At 36.1% G+C, this 22,197-nt stretch overlaps 1 protein-coding gene across 1 annotated transcript in view; it reads left to right on the top strand.

The window, feature by feature from the left end:
- Nucleotides 1–22,197, top strand: part of HMCN1 (hemicentin 1) — a gene marked incomplete at its 3' end in the record, with an annotated part of 531,222 nt that overhangs the window by 367,625 nt on the left and 141,400 nt on the right. The window contains exons 50-57 of the mRNA XM_079726768.1: nucleotides 2,669–2,842; nucleotides 4,124–4,237; nucleotides 5,060–5,205; nucleotides 9,008–9,158; nucleotides 10,495–10,689; nucleotides 12,180–12,293; nucleotides 15,361–15,548; nucleotides 17,049–17,145. Of these exons, the coding sequence (XP_079582894.1) occupies nucleotides 2,669–2,842; nucleotides 4,124–4,237; nucleotides 5,060–5,205; nucleotides 9,008–9,158; nucleotides 10,495–10,689; nucleotides 12,180–12,293; nucleotides 15,361–15,548; nucleotides 17,049–17,145 (1,179 nt within the window). The remainder of the gene's footprint in view (nucleotides 1–2,668; nucleotides 2,843–4,123; nucleotides 4,238–5,059; nucleotides 5,206–9,007; nucleotides 9,159–10,494; nucleotides 10,690–12,179; nucleotides 12,294–15,360; nucleotides 15,549–17,048; nucleotides 17,146–22,197) is intronic.

The raw sequence follows: 22,197 nt of genomic DNA, 5'->3' as shown, positions 1-22,197 counted from the left end.
ATATAATGTGTAAATTCTATTTTGTCAGTGATAAGCTGTGAAGATTCCTACATTAAAATGTAGACTGCAACTACAAGTGTAGGTTTTAAATCTGACATGGTTTCCTTCTGATTTAATACAGATTAGCTTGTACATTTGAATATCAAGCCCTTTGAGAGCAATAAAAACTACACCATGAAAAAATATGGAGTAGGAATGATGAAATAACTACACATTCAGTTTCTACAGCATTAAAGTTATACTTATGTCTTGGAAATGATATTAAAATAGATTCCTAATTTCTGCTCACATTAGAAATTTAAAATGCACTGCCTAAATGTATTGTATTTGATTACTAATATCAAAACACATTTCATTCTACTTAAATAAACTTAGCTATAATTGAGGATGCAAATTTTTGCAATTTTTATTTGTTTGTATGTTTTGATAGTTATTGGCTAGACTGGGGGAATATGTAGTCCCATACATAGAAACTCCCATACAGGACATAGCCCTCAGGCAGCTTACAGTCTAATTGAGTAGAAGAGATATACAGGCCAGAAATGTTAAGTCAGAATACTGGATAATGTATTAATAAGTGTCAAATAAATAGTATATATAAGTAATAATTACATAAAACTATAAACTCCCTAGGACAGAACCCTTTTTATCTTGAAAAGGATATAGCCCCAGCACCTAACATAACAGTGAATAACAGATGCGTGGATAAGTAAGAATGAGAGTTCATGAGCCAGTTGTCTCCTAACACACCTGTCTTCTCTGCATGCCCATCAGCGTATGAAAGGCAAATGCCCCACCCTGGATTTCTTCTCCCCTCCTGTAGCCCACTGCTTCTCTTAGAGCTCTATGTTCCTCATGCCTCCTTCCTCCTACCACTGACTCACCTCCCAGTACTGGCTCATGTCCAGATCCTATCCCTGTCCTCTGAAAACCTGATTTAAAACTCTTTCTGGCTCCTTTCAGTAACTGAAATCTGACTTCCCAAGAGACCTGAGCTCCCTGGGGACTCTCTCCAGTGGAGATCACTTATTCTTTACCCCAGGCATCTCAAGTCATGCTCTCTGACTATATTCCTTCCTCTGCCTCCTACCCCCTTCCTAGTTACTTATTTCTTATCATTTTCCCTCATTCATTGAAGATGAGGGATCTGAATTCAAGTCTTCTTTTCACCAACTTCATATAAAGTTGAGGCTATTCAGGTGTGTGCACTGGCAGTTTCCAATCTATCCAGCCATAATTCAGTGTCTTTACCCTTTCTTTTCCCAGAGGGTGTTATCCTTTTTGTTCACAGTTACTGCTTCTGCTTATGCCCTTGATCCTGTATCTTTCCCCCTTCTTTGGTCTGCCAGTCATGCCCACCATCTGCTTTACCTTCAGCTTTACCTTCTACTGTCTCCATCACTTCATACAGTCACTATTCCCTGTCTAAACTTCTTGTCCCACTAAATATGGGCTTCTGCCCACACCATTCTTGATGCTGCTGTGGTGAAGACTACCCTGTTGTTAGATCCAACAAACATTGTTCAGTCCTTATCTTAATGTTTGGATATTACGTATCACTTTCTCCTGGACACTGCTCTTCCCCAGTTATCCTTGCACCCCTTTGGTTGCTCCCTTTCTCCCTCCTTTATGGACTCTTACTTAATCTGTCTCTTAAACATTAAGTTCCCTCACATTTTGTCCTTACTTCAGTGTTCATTTTACTCTAGATATTCTGATCAAGTAACAAAAACTTAATTTCCAGAGGTTTAATTTTCATCTCTTATCAACTGGAGACTTTTTAAAATCCATACCTGCAACGCTGATCCTTCTCCCAAGGTTCAGATTTCTATATACAGTTGCTTGTTGGACATTTCTACCTGGAATTCTCACAGACACTTAAAATTCAAGATACTCAGACTGAACAAATCATCTTCCCCTCCTAAGTGAGCAAATCTTTCCATATTTTCTATTTATTTTGCTTCATTGAAGTTTACCTAGGTTCGTTCTCAAGCAGTAAAATTGGAAGTTATATTTGACGTTGGTTTCTTTACCCCTTAAATTCTATCATCAAATCCTGCCAATTGATTTCTTAAATTTATCTTTAGTTGCTCCCCCCTCTTTATGCCTTTCTTCACTGCTCTAGTTCAGGCCCTCACTATCTTTTATGGAGCAGCTGTACTTGTCTGTCTTTCCCCTGCTTCCAACATTGACCCCTTTGAATCCATCCTCTATATATTTCCTGCTTGCCCCTCATTGTTTACACTACTCTGCTCCCAATATGCTCCCTCCTCCTAGTAGTCTCCCTTTCACCTTCTGACCACCACCAGTCCTTTGAGGCTCAGTTTGAAATCTGCTCCATTAGGAGATCTTCCCTGATGAGAGTCCACACACCGCCCCACACCTCAGATTGTATTGGATGCCATGCCTCCATATATCCTGCACCAAAATTCCCAGTATTGCGCATACTACATTGTGTTATGATTCCTTTTTATGTGTCATCTCCTCCATTACTCTGTGAGCTTTTTGAGGTTCTCACTGCTTTTGTGTAGAATGAGGACACTAATCAATTGTTTCTGTAATTGTTAGGGAATGGAATTACACAAATAAGTACTATGGAAACTTAGAAATGTACAAATAAAGAAATTTCTGAATATATTTCTTTGATCAAGTTTTAAATCTTTTTCAGTATCTCCTACAATTGCTGGTGTTGATAGCGATGGCATCCCTGAAGATGTCACTGTTATCCTTAACAGCCCCACATCTTTGGTCTGTGAAGCTTATTCATATCCCCCAGCCACCATCACCTGGTTTAAGAATGGAACTCCTTTAGAATCCAACCGAAATATCCGCATTCTTCCAGGTAATTAGCTTACTTCAGATGCCCAAGTTGCATTTGTGCCATCTACTTTTACAGAAGAACAGAATCATTGACTATTTTTATAAAAATACTTAATGTTGTTGGTGGTATTGTACTACTGCTATCTTATTTTTTAATATTTTGTATGTATGTTGTAATCTAAGTTATCTAAAATTACTTTTTGAAAGACCAATAAAGTAAATAAAAGGCAAGTAAATAAATACTACAGTGTAATTAATTGCTCAAATATAATGTAGAATGCCAAAAAGAGTAGAAATTCACTTTTTGTTGAATTGCCTCCTGAGGGTTAGTATTTAGATTGACAGAGTTTATTTATTCCTCTTTAATACCTGACAATATGTATGAAAACAAAGAATTTAAAAGTATGATCACTGGCTTTAAGAAGTTTATAGAGATAATACATGTGAAAGTTAATTAACAACAGGAATCTATGAATAATCATGGGTTCTGAATAGTCATAGGTTATGACAAATGGAATAGTGACAAGTTTTATAAGAATTCAAAAGAAGGAGTGGCCACCGTGGGCTGAAGTAGTCAGGAAATGCTTTGTCATAGACATAACTTGAACCAAACCTTAAAGAAAGTTATAGAATTTTGTTAGTTGGAAATGAGTTAGGAGAGATTTCAGATCCTTCAGGATGTCTAGTGTGGGAAAGTACGAAGGAGAATGGCATATCTATGTGCAAATAATAATAAACAGACTCCTCACCTCCTTCTTGAGTGGAGACATTGTGTGTACATGTGTGTATGGCAGGGAAGGGGGCAGGTAGGAGATAAGATCAGGAAGGAATGTTGGAGTCATGTTTTAAATACCTGGATTTGAGAGTTTTGACTTTATACTTTAGTCAGTTGAGAACCATTGAAGATTTTTAGGAAGAAAGATACCATAATAAAAATTGTGTTTTAGCAAGATCAGTCTCTACTGATAGGCCAGGTAGATGAGAGGAAGATGACAAAGGCAGAAGACCTATTTGTGAAGAGAGTAAAATAAGAACCTTAATTACAGTGTGTGCAGAGAGGTAGGGGAGGGTCAGAATGAGCATGAGAGTCATTACCATGGAGGACCATCGTGGACTTAGTGAATGTCTCCATCCACAAAGTAATGCCCATCTATATTGTAGTTTGTCTATGTCAAATGTCTCTTACAGAATTGGCATAGAGAAGAAGAAATGTGTTAATAGTAAGAACTAAAACCTGGTGGTTTGTGCAAACCCTGCTGCCACTGTGACTTCAGAGATTCTTTGGTGTTCCATTGCTTTTCAGGAGGTAGGACTCTGCAGATCCTAAATGCACAGGAGGACAGTGCTGGGAGATACGCTTGTGTAGCCACTAATGAGGCAGGAGAGATGATAAAGCACTATGAAGTGAAGGTCTACAGTAAGTCCCGAAAGAACACTATGTTCCTAGTTTTCTCACTTTTTCAATTCTGTTTTTCATTATGGGTTCATAATTATTTATATTCATCATTAAAGTTTACCGTTTATCCAGCTTGCTTCATTAAGATGGAAGTTGAATTAAGCACTGTGCCCATGACTTCAATTGCTTAAAGATGTGAAAGCCCACTGAATCTGCTCTCTTCAACTTTTTGGAGAACTTGTCAGTGGCACTTCCTTAAGTTTCTCTATTTTTTTCTTGTGAATTACCCTCTTCTGAATTCTGCTGCATATAAGTACTTGCATGCACAAAACTCTTCCTTAAATATATATGCTCTATTCAACAGCCTATGATGAGTTTGTCAGTGACTTTGGGCTAATCCACTGTATGTTGACCTATTAAAAAAAAATTATGCTACCACTGATAGGCAATACATTTCAGAATTTTGCTTTTAAAAAGGAAGAGCATCTTTTTTATTGTCTTTTGTTCTTTGAATCATTCCCCTTAGTGACTAATAAAATGCATTCTATGGGTCATACTCAGACTGTGTCTGGGGACCTGGAAAAACCTAAACTAACTGTTCTGTGAAGGACATTAACCTCATTGGCAGTATTATAATGATGAGGAGAGAAGGTAGTTTTCTTCACATTCTGTATATGAACACTGCCATTTCATAAGATGCTAACTTGGGTCCTTGATGAAAGGAGAGCATGGAAGATGCCTAAGTTATTTTCTTGTTTGCTTATTAAGTGATCCTCACTGTGTTCCATGTCATTCCATTTAAAAGAACTAATGTTTAATACTTTAATATTCGTGTTTATGCAGTTCCACCCATAATCAGTAAAAGCGACCTCCTGGGGCCAGGTCTTTCCCCCAAAGAAGTGAAGATCAAAGTAAACAACACCCTGACCTTGGAATGTGAAGCCTATGCAATTCCTTCTGCCTCTCTCAGCTGGTACAAGGATGGACAGGCCAGTCAAGTTTTTTCATTTGCTGATGGTTTTTTATAGACTAAAATGGCCAGTTAAATTAAAAAGCAAAACACCCAGACACAGATAACTCAGAGAATCAATGTGACCTTAAAATTAGCACAATCCCATGCTCCTAGAGTATAAAACTGCAAAAAAATTGAACCATGTTCAACAATTTTAGTATTATTTCATCACTCTAAAGTTTGAAGGACTGTTTTAATACACGTTAGCAGTTGTCTTGGAAAATCCAGCCACCTTCCCACTGGGGAATGGTTTTTGTGCTCTGTGGTTTTTCAGAGTAAGTAAACTTTGTAGAGAAGAAACGCAAAGACAGTGCTGAGCCAGATTAGAATGATAGGTATAACACAGGTGCTAAGTTTATTCAGAACTTTCTGTAAACACCTTTAACTTTTTCAAAGAGTAACATTTTTAATGTTCCAAGATGAAAAAAATAAACTAAATGTGATGATTAAGTGCTCAATACAATTAATTGGGGGCAATGAAGAACTTTCAATAAAAGACACATCCTTCAATTACATAATCTGGCTTTCAGACCACACGCCCTTATTTCTCATTCAACTTATTTTCTAACATGCATGTTTTAAAAACATATGTGCTGGTGTTTTAAGACCAAAATAGATTTTTTTTTGCTGCTGTTAACACTCTGCTTAATACAGATGTGACATAGCTAAGCTGATGTTTATCCTGTTTTACACATAATCAACCAAGTGATCAGTCAAATTCCAGTTGTAGACGTTCAGGTCAGAGTCATGATTTAAGATGCAGAAAGATATAACTTTATTATTTCAGATCACAGATGGATTTTGCAATCCTGGCAGCCAGGAAAAAAAATATCTTATAAAATAAGCAAGTTTCATCTGGAAGCCATTGCAAAAGGAAAAATATGGAACTCCCACCATGTTCTGTTTACAGTTTCTTTTCTGACTACAAGCACACTTCATGGTACAATATCAAGTCTATATGAGTTTGCATGGAAACAATTCCTTTCACCTTTCAAATTTTAATATTTTATTTTTAATTTTACCTAAAACCTTTTCATTCCTTGCATTTTATACCCATGCACACATATACACAAGCACATACACACATAAAAGTTGGATAAAGTCTAGATTTGTACTAGGAATTAGGGCTGTTTTTTTTTTAATTTCATAATGAATAGTTAAATTAGTTTCACATCCAGACTGAAATCGATCCAATTATGATGCTTTAGTTAAATTGCTGAATTTTTCAATATACGGGATTGGTCCCCTAAAATGTGTACAAAAAATACTGGTTTTTGTTTATTTTCCATATCCTTTCTTCTGCTAGCTCATTTCTCAGATAAGCAACACTACTTGAGTGAAACAGTGTTTTTGAGAAAAGCCACCAAAAATATTGGCAGCATTAACCACAATAAGTTTTGATAGAATCTATGTGTTTTGTTTATTCATGCTCTGAAGTTTTTCTTTGACATGGAAAGTTTAAATTATACTATTTTTATATAAGTGATATAATGTTAATAATGATACATTGCATCCCAAATTATTTATTGAGCACATAGTATTTGCCAAACACTATTTTAGGTGCAGGTGATACAGCTATGAAGGAAACAGACAAAAATCTCTGCTCATATGGAGTTTTGGGGGGAGGGGAAAAATAAACAAACAAGTAAAGCATACAGTGTGCCAGATAAGGTAAATGTTATGAAGAAAATTCAGTCAGGAAGAATAGTGAGTGTGAGGGGTGTGATCTCTTACAATAGGGAAGGCCTCACTGATAAGGTGATATTTGAGCAGAAACTCACAGAAACTGAAGGAAGCAGACATAAGATATCTGAGAGGAAAATATTCTAGAGAGACTAGCAAGGGGCAAAGGCCCTGAGGCATTTGGCTGGAGTGCAGTGATCAGTGGGAACACAGAGAAAGGTGAGAGCTAGGGTTAAATCATACTGCTTGTAGATCACTTGGCCTTATTCTGATGGAAAGCTTCTGGAAAATTTTGAACACAGGAGTGATGTGATCTGACTTAAGGCTTTTAAAAGATTATATTGGCTTCTTTACTAGTTGAGGAAGAATGGGGTGCAGAAATGAATTTATTGCCATGGTCCAGGAGATAGATGGTGATTGCTTGGATGAAGGTGGTAGCAGGATGTGAGGGAAAGAGATGAGTCAAAGATGAGTCCAAGGTTTTGCATGAGATCACTAGAGGAGTGAGTTTAGGTAGAAAGAGAAGAGGTCCAAGGATCAAGCCCTGGGGTACTCCTACATTTAGAGGTTGTGGGGCAGAGAGTGATGTGTCCTAAAAGATAAGGAAAAAAAAGTTTTCAAAATAAAGACAAGTTAAACCGTGTTAAATCCCACTGATCAGGTAAAATAAAGACTGAGAATTGATCAGTAACTTTAGCAACATGGATGTCACTTGTCATGTGACCTTGACAACATCATTTTGGTCAAGTAGAGATGGTGAAAGCCTTATTGGAGGATTCAAGAAAAGATGAAAGGAAATGGAGACAGCAAAGGTAGAAAACGTTTTAAAGTCATTGGCTATAAAGCAGAATAGAAAAATGTGGAGTTAGGCTGCAGTCTAATGAGATTTTTTTTTAATGCGGAAATTATACTGTTGTATACACATTGAAATCATCCAGTGAAAAGAAAGCAATTGATGATGACTCACATGAGAGAGGACACAGTTGCTGGAGGAATGTTCTTGAGTAGATCAGGGGATATTCAGAATGGACAGAAACTGGTATTAACCAGTTTTGCCAGGGGAATAAAATAAAGGGAGAAGGGGCAAAAGAGTTGATTTTTTTAATAGAAGTTTATACAAGGAGTGATTGCCATAATAGACCTTATATGGGTTAGGAGGAGAGTGAGTGATAGGGAAAAGAATGCAAGTTCAGTTAATTTTGGGTCCTCCCATGGGATCAAAAAATAATGGGAGTTGGGATTCTAGAGGAAAAGAGTAAGTTAAGAGGTGATGGTCAGAAGGTGAGAACTTGAAACTGAGATTCTGAAGAGATGTGATTATTGGTAATTACAAGTTTTAGGTATGACTCTCCTGTTGAGTGGCTGAGAGAGTGTTGGGGCAAAAAAAAAAATAGAGAGGAGGTCAAGGAGCTGAGAGCACAAAGCATTGGATGACTGTCTATGTGGGTATTGAAATCACCAAGAATTATGAGAAGTGTCATTGGAAGGAGTAACAGTGAGCCAGGAACTAAAATTTTCAAGGAATAAGAGGGAATTTAGTATATTCGGAAATGTTTAGAAGATGAGAAATGTCCTATTAAATGTCAGTAATGTTTTCAATAAAACATCATAATATAAATATATCTAGGTTAAATTTTCTCATTTATGAAGTAATGATGTTTCTGAGTGAGCAATAGTGATTTTTAAATCAAATCAGACTATGCTAATGCCTTCAATCTTTCATTATAAAACTCTAGCATTTGCTACAAAATAGTATGAAAAGATACACTTTTTTACTACAATGTGGGATCAGCTGAAGTTATTTTTCTCCAACATGGATAAATGGATATGGCTCCTAAGAACATTTTTCATCATAAATAATTTATAAATGCACCACCCTGGCATAGATGTAAACTATAGGAATTACAATTTTCAATAAATAAAGACATGATTACTCAAAAATAGCTTATTCAAAGTAAATTGTTATTGTTGTCTTGAGTATTTCACCTAAATTTTTATTTTTACTTATTAAAGAATCATAAAAACTCTCAACTGCATGGTGCCCTAGAGGATTTACTGGAGTACTTAATGATAACATTATTATAATTGAATCACAGCCCCTTAAAGCAGATGATCATGTTACTATTGCTGCCAGTGGACACACACTTCAAATCAGGGAGGCTCAAATATCAGACACTGGACGATACACGTGTATAGCGTCTAATATCGCAGGTGAAGATGAGCTGGATTTTGATGTGAATATACAAGGTAATACTAACATGTTTATTGTATGGAATTTAATTTAAATGACCTGGCAAAGCAATGAAAAAGAGATTTGACTTGGTTTATTTTAAATAGTGTTTTTTTTCTGTTGACAATAATATAAATTCATTACTGAAAACTTGGACTCAAGAAATTAACAAAGGAGAAAATAATCCCATCATTCAGGATTACCTCAGTTATTTTTATGTGTTTCCTTCTGATATATTTTTGTAAATGTATACTTCATTTATAAATTGGGATCACACAATACATACTTCTCTGTTATGTTAGCTTTCCCCTAACATTATATCATGAAGTTTATCAGAAAGCTAATGTAACATTATATCAGAATTTAAAATAGTCACACTGGAATTGAATGATGATTTAGGCTCCTTCAAGCTTTGTGACTTGGGCAAGTTACCTAAATATTTTAAACCCCATTTTCTCACTTTTAGAATTAATGCCTTGTAGAATTGTGGCGAGTACTAAATAAGATAAAGTATATAAAACTCTTAGCAAAATGCTTAAGAAATGATATTTGCTATTATTGTTGATATTATTACTCTCAACATGATTTTTAATAACTATACCTGTTTTATCAGTTGAGTATCCAAATATTTATTTAACCAGACTCCTGTTGTTGAATGTGTGGGTGTGTCCAAGCTTTTACTACTCATATATAATGCTTCATTGAACGTCTTTATACCTAAAACTCTTGCACATTTTTTATTTTTCATAAGTTGTTAATGATGGAAATTTTAGGTCAAGTGTTATACACTTTTGCAGTCCTTTTGATGTACAGGCAAATTACCTTCTAGAAAGTTCATACTTGTCACCCAGAAAACTTTGAGAATGTTCCATTATATTTTTTAATAGACTTACTAATCTTGGCTGCATAACTTCTTTAGTTTTCTGAATAAGACAAATCATTGGGAAGTGCTCTATTGAGCCAGTATTTTTTAATGATATCTCAAAATGAGTTGTCCCTGCTATGATCATATTCTTTAGCCATGTTTATTATAGTAGGTCCTTCCTGAGAGCAGGACATTTTATCTTCTAAATGCTAGAGCCTTTGAACAGAGATGGAGAGCAAAGCATGAGCACAACATTCTGAGCTCCATACTTCTTGCTTTTCCACTGGAGAACCAGCTCTGACTTCTGTCTACTACTTTTTTTAGCTAAGGGCTAAGTTGGTAGGTGTATAAGTACTTGAAAATATTTTCACATTGTCTAATTTATTACATGTACAAATCACTCTTGTGAAAATACAGCCAAGATCTTTCTTTAATGGATTGACACTGTGATTTACATGAGTCCAAAATTTCATGTCTTTTCTCCGTAGTTCCTCCAAGTTTTCACAAGCTCTGGGAAATAGGAAACATGCTGGATACTGGCAGGAGTGGTGAAGCCAAGGATGTGATCATCAACAATCCCATCTCTCTTTACTGTGAGACAAACGCTGCTCCTCCTCCTACACTGACATGGTATAAAGATGGCCACCCTCTGACCTCAAGTGATAAAGTATTGATTTTACCAGGTAAAGATTGCTAGGAACAGGGTGAAAATCTGAATCTCTGTCAAATGTGTTTCTTCTCATTAATTAGACCAGTCAAATTGATTGACTTTCTGGCCTTGTAATTTAACTGACACAGGATACTGAATGCCACTGGTATCTATGTAGCTTCAAGCTAGGAGAGTCCAGGCTGAGAATCTGACATAGGATAGAATACCTAGTTAAGTTTCATATCTACTATGGGATCATTCTATCAACTTAAGAAAGTCTTTTGGCTCCCTTGTGCTTCCATTTTTCTAAATAGTGTGATGAAATAATCAGTTTTGTTTCTGTACATTATTAATGATAAATTCTAGAATATATTTGCAAATAGTTATTACTCAGTTTATTAAATGCATTTCTCATAAATCAATAGTAAAGATTTTAGTTTCAAATATTTTAGTTATTACATGTTTATCGATGGAAAAGGAGATCTTTAAATTGTGGAAAAATAATATTTTCAAGGCTTCTATTTACTTTTAGCAAACATTCAAATAGGCTTGTCAAAATTTATCAGATTGTACACTTAAAGCCCAGTGCCTTCCAATATATGTAAATTTCATCTCAATTAAATAAAAAAAAATCTTGGCAAAAAAAGAAAAGAGACTAGATAGAAATGACAACTACATGTGATCCTAAAGTGGATCTGAGCTTAGGGAAAAAAATAGCTATTAAAGACAATATTGTAATAATAGTGAAATTTGAATATGGACTATGGTTCAATAGTACTTTTTTCACGGATTTTACATTTTCTGATTTTGATCATTATACCTTGTTTTAATGAAATACATATTTATGAATATGTAGGGGTGAAGGGGCATCATGTCTCCAATATACTCTCAATCTTTTTCTGAATCATTTGAGAGTATTACTCATTTCTATATATAAATAAAGTTAAAATGTACATTTTTATGACAGATCAAACAATTGGATTGAAATACAAATTCTTGATAAACACAGGTAAAATTTTTAATATAATTATTGTGACTTTTCTCTAAGTTTGATATTATATCAACATGAAAAGTTTAAAAATACACAGTTACTCTTTCAAGATCATATGTATAAAGGTATACTTTATACCCTTTATATCCTTGGCTATTATTTTCTCAAATCAGTACTTGCCTCCAACAGTGTAAACTTCTTTTACATGTGTTCAAAACTGTAAAAGCAAGAAGTCACCACATAGCAACATTCCACATGGAATGTGAGAGGGACATGGAGCAACATTCCTCCCTTGCTCTATACAAGCTATTTAGTTCTCAGGAGGTCTCATTCATATGCTGGGTCACTTTTCAGTAATGCAGTGTTTGTCCTAAATGTGGTATGTGGGATTAACACTGAAACACTGGATGAAGTAAGAGCCTTAAAAGGAAATGTAAAGAAGTCATTAGACCTGAAAAATTATATCTCTGTTTATGATCACTTTCACTCTAAGATTTAGAGAAGTAAAGATATGTATTGGGATATATTTTCAGGAGGGCGAGTGTTACAGATTCCCCGGGCTAAAGTGGAAGATGCTGGGAGATATATGTGTGTGGCTGTGAATGAGGCTGGAGAAGATTCCCTTCAGTATGATGTCCGTGTACTCTGTGAGTTTTTCATTTGTTTTTTTGTTTATTATGCATTCTTTCACGCAAAAGTTTTTTGAGGAACTAATGTTTTCATGATGTTGCACTAAGCATTTTAGAGACATAAAGATAATCAGAAACTGATAGCTTTCCCAGGGAGCTGTCTTATACAAATGGAAAGCACATTAGTTAGGACTCCTGAAGTATCAAATAACAAACTAGCTTAAAAAAAGAAAAGAGAGAGAGAGAGAGAGAGAGAGAGAGAATCACTGATTCATGAACCTGAAAAGTCCCAGAGTAGAGCTGGCTATAGTCATATCTGACTTCTATGGCTCAAAAGAGGTCCACCAAACTTTACCTTTCTCTTTCTCTTGGCTTTGTTTTTCTCTGTTAGCATCACTCTCAGGTGGGGAATCCCTTTGGATAGCAAGTGGGACCCTGGAAACTCTATACTCTTACATCTTCTTAGTTTCACATCCAAAGTGAAAGCTCTTCTTATCCAGTATTTACAACTGAAGTCCCAGAATTGGATTTCCATGGCTTTAACTGGCCAAGCGTGACTCACATATCCATTTCTGAACCAATTACAGAGGCCAAGAGGCCTAATTGATAAGGCGTAATACATATGTCCACCCTTGGATCACAGTCATATTATGAATGCAGGGACTGAGAGTAGAAGTATTGCACCTTTAAGGGCAAAGAAAGGTGACGCTTCTAGAAGCAGGAACAAATAGATGCTTCCATGAGAAGGAGTTGAGCTAGAGAAGTAGCAGTAGGAATGTATACGAAGTAGTTGGTATGAAAGATTTTACAGAGGAAGTGATTAAGTGATATGAAGCATTAGACACTTATCTGAGAGTATCAGATGACACAGATTTTTATCCTGGGTGATTAAGAATATTATAGCAAGAGCAATAAAAAGAGAAGGTTTGGGAAAACAACATAACTTGGGAAGAAGGAAGTCAATTTTGTTTTGGACGTATTGAATTTTGCATGATACCAAGATACTTAGGAAGATGTTGAATGAGACATTGGAAATATGGAACTACAACACAGGAGAGAGAATTGAACTAAGAATATAGAGTTGAGAGTTATCCACAAACAGGTGATATTCAAAGCCATGAGATTTCCAACAGAAAGGGTTATAGATAGCTTAGGAGAAGATAAAAAAAAAAAAAAGATCATTGTGGGATCATTTACAAGTAGACAGGAAAAAGAAAATAGAGGAGAAACAATCTGAGGAGTTAATGAAAAGTAGTAAACTACCATATCACCTATTCAAGGCATAGAAAAGGTTATCAAGAAGTGGGTTTAGTATGGAATGCTAAAGTAAGTTTAAGAAAATAAAAACTGGGGGGAAAGGCCATTTGAAACTAAGAAATCATTAGTGAAATTCTGAAGATCAATTTTTGTATAGTATGGTGTGATACAAAGCCACAGAACAGTGGAAGGATCTGATAAAGTAGCAAGATATTATAGGTTGGGAAGAATTGGAATTTGGTTAAATTGAAATGGAATTTAGGCATTGGCTGTCAAAGGGAGATGTTCATGTCTTCAGTCTGTTATTTTTAATTAGGAGGAAGTTGGAAAGCATGTTGGAGATGAGTTTAGAGAAGTACGAACAAAGCAAGAAAAACAGCCCACAAAGTCTGTCTAAATTAGGAATACTTCACAGTGTTTGATGCTTACCTCCTAAGTGCCACTAAGAACAATTCTGAGAGGTGTAATCCAGCTGGAGGACAGGTCAGAGCAAAGAGCTTTGGTGGAGGCCTCTACAGGTCAGACCTTGGGCCTGTAGTGCATCTCCTGGTAGCTCCTAATGATTCAGCTCCAGGTAAAAGTTGAAGAAAACATTGAATCTTTATGTCCCAACATCTCATTTGATCAGTTTTCATGGTGTGGAGGTACTGATAGCCTCATTTAATCTGAAATTCATGTTTATTATTTACTAATCTGCAGTTCAAGCTATGTATTCTATGTCATCTAAAGTACAGCAAAAATCATCTAATTTTGAATGTGAAAGTTTGCATTCAAAATAACCCTGAAATTTTATTATGGGGCCTTGTAACCTTAATTATTTGCTTTATAGACTTTCAATTTAGTTTTGGAGAGACCAAAATACTACAAGAAGGCATCTGCATTAAACATACATTCTTTACTGATTGATAAAGATATGGCACATTTTAAGAGAGTAAAACAAAATACCTAAACTTTCAAAACAAAACAAAATGATTATTCGTTTTGAAAATGAATTTCTACATTTACAAAAGCAGCCAACACATGCATTCCTGGTTTAACATTTCCATTTTTTAAAAAATTCTACAGATAGTATGTGTTTTTTCATAACTGACTAGTCTAACATCAGGTGGGCATGAACCTGGATTGATTCTATATTATTGTTTTACATGAGAATGAATATATGTAGAAAGATCTAGAGCATGGCTTCCCAAACTCTAGCAGGTATAAGGATCACGTGGAGAGTTTGTTAAAACACAAACTTCTTTGGCTCTCCTAGGGATGCCAACTAAAGAAGACTCAGACCCCAAAATCTGCATTTCTAGCCAAGCTCCCAGGTGATGCTTATCGTGATACCACTGATACTGAGGCTGGGGAAACACACTTTGAGTAGCCCAGACAATTCCCTTGCAAATGAGACCAAACCTGTACATTTCAAATACACTTTAAAGATTTACCTGGCTTGTCTAGATGACCAAGTAGACTTAACTGTTAATTTGTGCAGATGCCACTTGCAGGTGTGCTTGCAAACCCAGAGGGCCCGTGGAAGGGGCTGAGAGAGAAACTAGACAAGATACATTGGGGAAGAATTGGGATTAACCTAAATGCAAAGGAAACTATGCGAGGGGTTAGTCCAGGATAGGTAAAGAAAGGGAAGAGAATAAACCCAAATTCACATAGATTTATCACCCTACCTAATTTATTAGTGTAAAGTGTTACTTCAGAATCATGGCTTCCTCCTCAACTTTTGTTCCTCTATTATCCCAAACTTTTTAAAATTGTCAGAAAACTAGAATAATTTAGAAAAGACCTTGTTTCCTGTCATTATCTCTCTGTTCCAATCACTTATTAGTGCCGCCAGTTATCCAGGGAGCAGACAGTGATCTCCCTGAAGAGGTCACCGTGCTGGTGAACAAGAGCATGCTGGTGGAGTGTTTATCCAGTGGCAGCCCCACACCGAGAAATTCCTGGCAAAAAGATGGGCAGTTCTTGCTAGAAGATGAGCATCATAAATTTCTATCTAATGGAAGAATTCTGCAGGTAAAAGTAAAAAATCTAATTTAAAAATAGCTATTTGACTTAGTATTTTATAATAATTGTCTTTTTGCTTTTAAAAATAATTTGTCTTGGTTTATAAATATTGGCAAAAATAACTAATCATAAAAAGGATATATAAAATAAAATTCTTCTTACTCATTCTTTTCTCACTATCAAAGGTAACCACCGTTAACAGTTTTGTGTGAATTCTTCCAGAGGTTATCTGTACAATATGGCCTCTGTGATAAAAACCAAATTATTACAATTCTTTCCATTGCAGATTTCTGATGATTAAATTCTAGATGGTTTAAGATTCCCTATAGATTAAAATTTGTCCTCTATTGGCAAAGAATTGATAATAAATAATAATGGAAACCACATAAATATCCTGAGTTGTTGTTCACTAATGGGCATGTCTATATTTTTCTTTTCAAGGGTCTTAAAAGGAAGATAGGCACTTGTAGAAATAACACCAACTCTTTTGTTAGGATGCAACTTAAGAAATTATTTCCCAAACATATTAATGATGTTGTATAGGCCCAAGAATCTAAGCATCAGTGTATCCAACACAGGACCTATCCCATGGAGTTCTTTATTTAAAAAAAAAAAAAAAAAAAAAAAAGTATGAGTTTCACTGCTTGTAAATAACCTTTAATTCTCAAAGTATCTTCTGAACACCATGACTATTTCTTTTTGATGCTCATACAACCTCTAGCTAAATACTTAAATATTTCTGTTGGCTAGGGCCAAAAGATATATAGATGGACAGAAATTTCTGTATAACGAAAAAAAGAAAATATAACTGCTATATTAACTAACTCTTGCTACATAAAACAAACCACTCCAAACAACTTAAAACAATAAGCATTTATTTAGCTCACAAGCTTTCTGGTTGGCTGGGTGATTCTTCTGGTCTCGGCAAGGCTTACTCAAGTGTCTGCATGCTGTGGATTGAATCCGTGGCTCTGCTGATCTTGGCTGGGCTCTTGTACGTATCTGGAACCTCAGCTGCAATAACGAGGCTGACTCTTCCCACATGATCTCTCGCCCTCCAGCAGGTTAGTCCTGGTTTCCTCACACAGTGGTGGCAGGGTGCACATGGTCTAGGTTTGAAATGGAAGACTGTCACATCCATCATGCTCTATTGGTCAAAGCCGGTCACAAGGCCAACACAAATTCTCCATCTTTACTCCACTCCCTGATGGGAGAAACTTCACAGTCACACTGCCAGGGATGTAGATAGGAAAGTGAGAGAATGATTTGGGACTTTTCATAGCCAATATACAAGTATGTATAAAGTTGCCTTTTCTGATTAGGAATCTTTGTAAATATTTATTTGATTGACCTGACTAATAAAAACCAGCATCAGCACTATTATGTACAAAATTTTTTCCTATGCTTATCTGGTATTAGCTAGAAAGAGTATGTATTGTTTATTCTCAAAAATTGACAAGTTGCTTTATAAAAAAATTTCAGTTGGAATTTCTTCATTTTTTTCCTTAGATTCTAAACACTCAAATAACAGATATCGGCAGGTATGTGTGTATTGCTGAGAACACAGCTGGAAGTGCCAAAAAATATTTTAACCTCAATGTTCATGGTAAGAGCTCAGTTCCAAAAACATCTGTTAGAGTATGCTTGAAAAAGCAGGAAAAATGTATTTTAGATTATGTACGCTTATTTTGCATTTTTTAACTTGAACAATGTGTGGAGCCTGCATTCATTCAACCTTTCCCCTTCTTTCTTTCTACCACAGCTTGTGCGATTTATATAGAGTACAAACCTTTTAGGGAGTCTGTTTTTATATTATTTCAGTCCCTTAAGAAAAAATAGTTACTCCTACATATTTGAAAGTAAAAAAAAAAAAAAAAAAATCACAATTTGAAATCCCGAAGGTTACAAGTTTATATGAAGTTAGAACCAAATATAGCTCTTCTACCCATAAAAATTTACCCACTGGGCCTGCTTGGAACCAGTTTCTGTCCTCAATTGTAGAATTCATGTTGAGTTACACCCTCTGGTATGTAATATACTTCCTGAAGAAGAAAAAGTAACTTTTTAGAGTTAAATAATTCCTGAAAACCATCAGTACACCTAATTTATTTAATAGATTCTAAGTTCTCAATAAATGCTAGACACTCCATAAATACTAACTTTTTGCTAAAAAAGCAGTTAGATGTCAGCCATAAATAATTAGTTTTATTTTCATCATGCACAGCTGCTTCCAGAGTATTAAATTGGAAATGCTGTACAATTATTATAAAAGTAAACATGTGATTCATATGCAAAATTCTAGCTCATTTTGGAAATAGCTGAAATTTGACATTAGTGAAAAATTTCTTCCTTCAAAAGACTTTTATTTAGCATAATGGATATTCTTTTTTGGTGTGATATGTAGGGAGTATTGATGTCTAGCAATGTTTGGTGTTTGTGTAACAGATATTTGAAGCACTCTTACCTTTTTTTATTCCCAGTGCTTAGCAAGTTTTTTTTGAGTAAATCTGACCAAAATAGAAGAAATGTGTTATGAATTCCCCGGAAGAATAAATTAAGCAAATATAATCATTGTGAAAGTATACTGTACTAATCTAAGTAATCTAAAGTAATCTGTAATCTAATTTGTAATCTAATCTGTAAAGTACAGTAGAATAAGTGTTGAAAAATAAAAATGTTGATCATTTTTCCTGATTCCCCAAGGCAGAATTAATTTTTCCTCCTTTATGTGGTCAAAAGCATCTTGTAAATACCCCAGTTTTAGCAGTTACATATGCTACCTTGTTATCTTCATACATCTGTATCTTCACCTCTATCCCATAACTTTATTATAAATGCTGTAGGCAAATGGTCATTTCTTACGGACCTTGGTCTTCCTAAACTTAGTCTAAAGTCATGGTAGTTGCTAAATAAATATTTGTTGTTCCTTTATTATATTTCCTTCATATCCATTTTGTCTTTGTAATGCATAGGAAAAACACCTGAAGTAGGAGCCTTGCATGACTTGAGAGGCAGAAGCCACTCATGTTTACTATTGAGAATTGGAGTTCAGGAGGGGGGTTTCCTCTTTTACCGGTTATAACAGTGTCTTGAGCTCCTGCCTGCAGTCAGGAACCCATACTTAAATATTGGAAAATTCATGTGGGAGAGAAACAATTTAAATTGTTTTCACTTAAAACCTTACCATTTGTTATCTCCCTGTACAATATCGCTTGCTTCTTTTGGACTCTAACCTTCAGTCTGTTGACCTCCCAGCTTTTTTTCAACCCTCTGTGTCTTTACTTTCCTTCACATCCAGTTTAACTTTCATGGACCATCACTTCTCTTAGCCCACGCCTTCTCAGCACTCTTCCTCAATAAAGGCTCAACTCTGCATATAACAACCCAACACACTGACTGCTTGATACCCACCAGGTGCTGTGCCAGGTGTTTTATATATATTATTTTACTTAATTATCTCAGTAACCCCAGGTGTTTGGTACTATTTTATACCTCTTTTACAGATAAAAAAAAGCTGAGGCTCAGTGAGACTAAGTAACATGCCCAAAGTTACACAGCTGGCAAATACAGAACCAGGATTTTAGCTCAGATAGTCTGATTCCAGAGGCTTTAAACTTAGCTGCTTTTCTGGATTACCTCTCATTGAATTCCTTACCTGCACCTAGGTAGCTAACTATGGCTAGAGGAACTCTTGGTGTCAGGAATATTGGTGGTATTATAAATTCATAGATACCACTTGAAATGAGCCCTTTATACTGCCTCTTCATGGCTCTACTCCACAGTGACTCATACCTTCTTGAATGTCAGGTGGCCCCTGTCTTAGCTCAGGCAGCCATTAACAAAATACCAGAGACTGCATGGCTTAAACAATAGTTTATTTTCTCACCATTCTGGAGGCTGGAAAGTCCAAGATAAGGTTCCAGCAGGGTTCAATTTCTGGTGAAGGCTCTTTCTCACTTGCAGATGGCCACTTTGTCCTCACAAGGCCTTTCCACTGAGCACGCATGGACAGGGAAAACAAGGAAGCTCTCAGGTGTCTCTTTTTATAAAGACAATAATCCTATAGGATGAGTGCCCCATCTTTATGACCTCATTTATCTTTCGTTACTTCCTTAAAGGCCCCATCTTCAAATACAACCACACTGAGAGGGCTTTAGTGTATGAATTTTGGGGGGACACAAACATTCAGTCAATCACAGTCGCCTCTCACCTTCACTCAGTCAGTGCCCTTACCTCCTGTTTTACAGAGAAAAGAGAAGGCATATGGCTGAAACCACTTCAAATTCCTACCATCAAAATGAGAATATTAGTTGCATGTGATGCTGCCATTTCTTCCTTCCATTACAACACAAGATGGGAGCATTCCTCTACCTTCTAAAGACTGACTTGACTCTACATCCCTGGCGACCGCCTGGTCAAAAATCTCACAATCTCCTCTTTTCCACTCCAGTATTGAAAGTCACACTTGTACTGGCTCCTTCCCAAGAGCATTTAAATTTACTCGTCTCTTGCCTCTTAAAAGAAAACCAAAAACACGAACAAAAAAAACCCCAAACAACTCTCCCTTAGACCTAGTATTTCTCTTCAGAGGCCTCCTTCTCTTTTTCCCCATTTCAAAGCAACCTTCTCTAATAGCCGTATATATTTACTGTCTCCTTTTCCTCACCCCTCCCACCACTGCTCACCGGATTTCACCCCAACTCCAATGAAACTGCTCACTGAATTCCTGAAATGACATCAGAAGTCCAACAGGCATTTTCAGGCTTTATCTTTCTTACTTCTGAGCATTCAACATCCTTGAGCTTTTGACTATCTTTTTCAAAAATTCTCTTCCTTTGGCTTTTGTGATGCCCACACCCCTTATTGATAATCTTGCCTTTCCAGTCTCGCATTCCCAGTTGTCTTTGCTAGTTCCTCCTTCTCTACTTGACTATTGCACTTTAGTTTTCCAAGCGCTAGACTTTATTCTTCCCACTCTTTTCTTATGTGATCTCATGAACTCCCAAATTTCAGATACCATCTATGTGCAAAATAGTTTCCAAATTTTTATTTTCAGCCAGGGCCGCCTCAGGAACTCTAGACGCTTCCGTTCAAATATGTACTTCTTATTGACGCAAATGCCTAATAGTCACTCTAAGACCATGTGTATATAACTGAGCTCATTACCTTTTCCCAGAAGTGTGTTCCTCCTCCAGGGATCTCTGTCTCAGTTAACGGAATCACCATCTTCGCGTTGTTTGAGGCAGTAAAATGAATGTCATCCTTGATTCCTCCTCCTCCTTAAACCTCACCCCCAAGGCATTGAGTCCTAAATATTCTACCTACATAATATTCTGGATCCACTCACTTTTTCTTCCTTTCTGACACTATCCTAGGCATAGCAGTATCATCTTTTGCACTTATTACAGCAATAGTCTCCTAACTGGTCTTTCTGAGTCCCTCCTAGCCTTCTCACCAGTTCCCTCCACTGTGGCCAGATTGATAACTTTTTTAAGCTAATTTTTGAGTAAACCACTCTTCTGCTTTCCTTTCCTTAGGCTGTTATTTCAGCACTCTAATGATGCCCAGAAGACCCTCTAGGATTTTATACTATTTAGTCCTTTAATCTTTGCCTTCTCCACCTTACTCCCCAGCAGCTTTGCTCTTCAGACTCTGGTCATGTCAGCCTTCTGGTGCCATGTTCTTTTCCCCATTTGCGCCTTTGTATGTGCCATGCCTTCTTTCTGAAAGACACGTCCATTATCTGTCTTCCACTTAGCTTATTCCTGGTCATACTTCAGCATCTTTTTAAATGTCACTTCTTCCTCCTGATCCCCAAACTAGGTTATTTCCCTGTTGTCACCCTACTCTTCTGATTGACACTCACACTCATCACACTTGTAATCACTAGGCAGTATCGGACAATGGCTAAGAACAGGGCTCTAGAGCCAGACAGCAGTCTTCCAGCTTCTTCCAGTACCTAACTATGAAACCTTAGGCAAAATGCTAACCTCTCTCTGTCTCAGCTTGCTCATCTATAATAAATAAGAGGATAAGAACTGTATCTAACACATAAGGTTTCTGAGCCTCCAATGAAATGGTATACATGAAGTGTTTAATTCAGTGCCTGGCACAGCATAACCACTCAAAAAAATGTTAGCTGTTATTTTTTTGTTCAATGTCTGTCACTATCACCAAATTATTAATTCTTTATAGATATTATCTATTACATTTTTCATACTGTATCAGCACTTAGCACATCTGAAATACAGTAGGTATTTAGTAAATATTTGATAAATGAGTGAATGAATGAATATGCAAATTGGTGGATAAAAAAACCATGTATAGTAAAATTTAAAAAGCAATTTTGCCTTTTGATCTTTTGCTTTTGTATTTGATGCTACTTTAAGACCTCAGTCTTAATATAAAAGGGTATAATATAACATAGAGAGTATAATATAATAATAGAGTGTTACATTAGTTGTGTTCTTTATTTCATGTCTTACTATCTTCATTGGCCTGAGCAAAACACACCTCTGCCTTTATTTATTAATGTATTCATTCATTAATGTAGTCACTCATTTTTATGCTCATTCCTCGCTCCTATTCCCACCCCCCACATAGAAACCATTCAAATATGTATGATGTTATTCCTTCCACGTGCATGTGTTCTTGTAAA

Source organism: Hyperoodon ampullatus (assembly GCF_949752795.1).
Source record: "Hyperoodon ampullatus genome assembly, chromosome: 2".
In the NCBI taxonomy this organism is placed as follows: Eukaryota; Metazoa; Chordata; class Mammalia; order Artiodactyla; family Ziphiidae; genus Hyperoodon; species Hyperoodon ampullatus.
The sequence above is the reverse complement of the archived record's forward strand: the minus strand, read 5'-3'. Positions and strand labels throughout refer to the sequence as shown.